Source organism: Olea europaea, chromosome 11 (assembly GCF_002742605.1).
Source record: "Olea europaea var. sylvestris chromosome 11, O_europaea_v1, whole genome shotgun sequence".
Taxonomy (NCBI): Eukaryota; Viridiplantae; Streptophyta; class Magnoliopsida; order Lamiales; family Oleaceae; genus Olea; species Olea europaea.
Window position 1 is genome coordinate 4,712,488 of NC_036247.1, and position 4,936 is coordinate 4,717,423.

The window sequence follows — 4,936 nt, forward strand, 5'->3', positions numbered from 1 at the left end:
TTTTTTCCCCACCCCCCCCCCCCCCCCCCGGGAACCCAAAAAATAAAAAAATAAAAATTATGATGAACTTAACCCTACTATTCCAGAATTTGCCTCATCCTCTCTTGCCATTCTCCTAACTCTCTCCAATGAGTCCAATCCAGGAAAAAGGTAAATCGAAAGATCACAAATGCACAGGGGATGTAGGAGGTTTGCCCATTTGGCTGTGGCTATTTAGGAGTCCACTTTTAGGAATCATAATGTAATCACAGGAATGAAAGGTTCCACAAGCCCATGGTCGATAATCAAGGCCTACATCGAGGGTCAGGACACCATGTTGACCTTTGGTCTTGGGGAGTATCTCATTGTATCTTGTACAGTTAAACATCATAAAAAATCAATGCCATGCACCTCGAAATATCTCCTGTACTTTTTACAGTTGCATTTGTTTTTACATATTAACTGGGGTTCTATAGTAGCTTTACTAGAACAAAGACAACATTTCATTATAGATTTAACGCCGAAACTTCGTAAGGACACCATTGAGTCCTTCAACTTTTTCCTTTGGAGCATGAATCCATGTATCTGATGCAATTTTTCTAATTCATTTTAAAACGAGTATCTCAATATTCAAAGAGAGGTAATGAGAATATCAGTGGGCTCAAACCAACCCACTGAGCAAATTCAGCAGTTACCTACAAATTCGAATAATATAATTATTTCACTACCCTCTAATTGCAATTGATTTGACTTAAGGAAGATCGCAATAAGCTGATTCTCATAATTTATCTAATGCTCTTATCAAACACTGGTTAAATGTCAGTGAGGACCAAGCAAACTCAGTAGCTACCTAGAATTCATCTTTACTACTTTCAGAGTACCAATAATTTCAGGTTGGACTTAGGATAGACCTGAATACTGAATCTCATCATCTCTCTGATGCTCTGATCAAACTTTGAGTCTCCAAAATTTATTCCGAAACATTAGAGATCAAAAAATACTACTATAAACGCTTTATAGAAAGTACACATTTGAATATAGATGTAAATTTTTGACTTAATTTTGAATTAGTTTGCTGAAATTCTTGTTACAGAATGTTGTTAGTTATCAGACAAAACTGTTGCCTTGTGTATTAGATTAAGTTTTATCATTACATATGTAAAATACATTGGAGTTTATAAATATTGTAAGCCGTAAATTATTTCTTGATAAACAGTAATTTGGAAAAAAATCGAGAAACTGACCTCCTCGAGAAATTGAAGGAAGATATCTATATGAACTTCAACAGAAAGGGAAACAAAACTATAAAAACTTGATCATTAATTACTCTAATCAAAACTAAGTAATTTTTAAATTGGCATCAAGTAACTAGAGCAGTTCTGTTTGACAAGAGCATCTATACATGTGTCCATTTTCTTTCACCAGTTGTCTTCGCATAATGACTCGGCATACACTACCATCTAAATCAACAAACAAGCCTTCACTGCTAATGGTTGCCATTGTCAAATAAAGGAAGAACTAAAAGATGAAACTTGAATTATTGAAAAAGAACTCCACCTACACATACCAACGCAGGATTGTACTAACCATCCAAATCCATTTCCAAGATTTTTCAATAGGAATCAGCCTAATTTTGCTCTAAGCATCCTTGATCTCATACTGTAAACTGAAAATACTGCTTTCAATTCTTGTCCAACCATCCAAACAAACCCGAAACATCCCATTCCATCACAATGCTAACTCTCCATCATCCCCCCAAACTACCCGACACAACATATATCATAGATATATCTTGTCCACAAAATTTCTTCCCACACTTAAATCAAGGAATATACATTAATTAGTTTTCTATGAGCCCAATTCTACTGAAGTCGAAACTCAAGTTCAATTTTCAGCTGCCAAAGCCAGAACAAATCAAATATACCTTCTTTACTGCTATAAGGAGCTCGCTAGAATGCTTACCAATAGATTGCACAACCAGAAAATGCTTAAGATCTAAGAATGATAAATCAACAGATCATTCCTTAACTAGAAACCCATTTAAGATCATAAGTTTTTACTTCCTAGTAAATCAAGAAATCAAAATAAATAAAACCCATAAAAATTACACAGTTATGTCGGTAACTAACACAATACAAAACATAGATCAAGATAAAATTGGAAAGGGTACTCACGTCCATTAAGCAAGAATCTTCAAAAAAAGTTGCTGTTGAGCAGAACCCAACAAGCTTCCAACGCCACAAAAAGAGGTTCCAACGAAGACCCAACTCTGTGTGTGTGTGTGTGTGTGTGTGTGTGTGTGTGTATGAGAGACAACTCTGTAACTCTGTGTGTGTGTGTGCGTGTATGAGAGAGAGAGAGAGAGAGAGAGAGGTGACCGGTTGACTGGAGCCACCGATGAAGATTGACCTCACAAATGCAGCTGGGAAGACTAGTCAGGTGACTTAGTGCAGGTGCTTACCCGGTCACTGATGTGATTTGTCGGATTGTGCAACTGTTCCAACAGTGAAACATAAGATTACTTCTGTTAAAAATGCCTCGGCAAATCCCAGTCAAAGTAGCATATGTTTTGGTTTGTTAATAATTTTCAATGTGGTCAATTTATATATTTAATCACACATTTATAATTATTATTTATTAATTTCATAAAACTCATTACTTCTCTCGTCAAAACAGTTAAGGAAAATATAAGGCGATTCCATCGTAGAGAGCATTAAGGATACATGAACTCTTTTGAATTTTAGTGATAAATTTTATATGAACCAAACGATCCTATTTGATCAATTACCTATCAACAAATTCTTATGTTCATTTTATTACGGCATTTCTGAATAAGTTCCTGGGTAACAAGTCCCAATATCAATCGTTGCTTTGATATGGAGCCGTAATATATCGGCTTGAAACTTTGATCCATATTAGTTAGTTTGATGAGAATACACAAATAATTTGAAATTTATGTAAAAGAGAAGATGAATTTGGTAACACTTTCATAGGAAGTATGGTGTATTTCTTAAGAATCTTAAAAAATTAACATTGTTTAGAACATGAAAAATGGTGTTATTTGAGTAATTTCCTCAATAGAAATTCAGATAAAATATATTTGTTTAATTTTAATTTGGACTACAGACATCGAAATTTGTTCAAATTACATCGTATCGAAGATTCCTACTAACAGATTATTTGATTGTTTAAATGATTAGTTGTCCCTTGTGGGGGAAAAAAGAAAGAAAAAATGAGAAAAAAAAAAAACTAGCCTTGATGAGGCCGCGTAGTCAAATGTTCTTCCTTGCTAATGAAGCATGTTGGCGTTGCTCCAATCTGGTGGTCAACAAATCTACGAAATTGGGTTTGGGGCTTCCTCTTCCATTTTAACTCTGAGGTCTTAATTAGTATGGAGAAAGTGAAAGATGATTGTTTAAAAAGAAGATAAAAGAGTTCTCAATAGGGTCATACCTATGGTAGAAGCAACAAATCTATGAAATTGGGTTTGGGGCTTCCTCTTTCATTTTAACTCTGAGGTCTTAATTAGTATGGAGAAAGTGAAAGATGATTGTTTAAAAAGAAGATAAAAGAGTTCTCAATAGGGTCATACCTATGGTAGAAGGGCTAAAAAAAATCAATCTAGATTGTGCACTAAAATCATGTGTGCACATAATGATATGCTCAATAGGTATCACAAAGCACAAACCTCAAAAAAGTCTTGAAAATGAGACCTGATTATAACTGCTTAATGAGATAATGTCAACTTATAAAAATGATCAAAATACTCCTAAAAATGCCTATAAATAAGGCCATTGCACAACATTTAAGGTTGAAAGAAAATAGGGTAATTGGCACAAAACGTCCCTAACTTTCAAGTGTATTGTGGAAAACATCCCTACCTTTCATTTTTTGGCACAAAACGTCTCTATCTTCCACTCTCTTGGCGCTAAACGTCATTTTCATCAATTTTTGAAGATTTTATCCTCCATTCAAATAAAACAAAAAGAAATGAAAGAAAAAAAACAAAAAACTAATTGCAACCACATTCTTAAATTTTCTAAAAATTGCAAATGGTAACTTGATAATTACCATATTAAATAAATTAAAAAAATCAAAAAATTAAGAAAAAAATTAAAAAAATGGGTTGTCTTCCCCATTACATCTCTCTGCACTTCCCCTCTTTGTACAAGTTCATTCATTTTTATATCCAGTATCAAACCCCATTGTGCAAAGAAATGTAATGGAGCTTCGGATTTGGAGGATTTGCTGTGCATAGAGATTTTGTATGGTATGGTGGGGTGGGGTGAAGAAGACAATCCATTTTTAAAATTTTTTTCAATTTGTTTAATATGGTAATTATCAAGTTACCATTTGCAATTTTTAGAAAATTTGGGAATGTGGTTACAATTAGTTTTTTGTTTTTTTCCTTTCTTTTCTTTTTGTTTTATTTGAATGGAGGGTAAAATCGTCAAAAATGATGAAAATGACGTTCAACGTCAAGAAAGATGAAGATAGGGAAGTTTTGTGCCAAAAAATGAAAGGTAGAGATGTTTTCCATAATACACTTGAAAGGTAGGGACGTTTTGTGCCAATTACCCAAAGAAAATATGATATCCAAACTTTCATTCTGAAAAAAAGAGCCTCCCTGAGCTCTCGAAATATGAAAACGCTATCTTCAATCATAAAGCACATTTCGACCAAAATAATAGCCAAAATCTTCATCTTATTCCTTTTATATAAACAATTGACTTCTAAATACACCCAAAATACCCAAAACGAGGAAAACGTGTCAAAATTCAAGCATAAATTTTAACCCGTAACATTAAAAATACTATCAACTTTTGAGGTCAGCGGCCATTTTTAAAAGTTTTTTTTATGCCTTCAGTTGTTTGAGTTGAATCTAGTTCGAATCTTTCAGTCAAGAAAAATTATATCTGATCGACGATGACGACGAGACCTTCACTAAAATGGTATC

At 33.8% G+C, this 4,936-nt stretch overlaps 1 protein-coding gene across 1 annotated transcript in view; it reads right to left on the reverse strand.

Annotated features, from left to right (window-relative positions):
• Positions 1 to 2,414, reverse strand: part of LOC111403072 (RPM1-interacting protein 4-like) — a 6,065-nt gene extending 3,651 nt beyond the window's left edge. Inside the window, exons 1-2 of the mRNA XM_023031437.1 lie at positions 2,301 to 2,414; positions 2,154 to 2,243 (exon numbers count right to left, since the gene is read on the reverse strand). Coding sequence (XP_022887205.1) covers positions 2,154 to 2,159 — 6 coding nt within the window. The 5' untranslated portion in view covers positions 2,160 to 2,243; positions 2,301 to 2,414. The remainder of the gene's footprint in view (positions 1 to 2,153; positions 2,244 to 2,300) is intronic.
• Between the last annotated feature and the right edge of the window lie 2,522 nt (positions 2,415 to 4,936).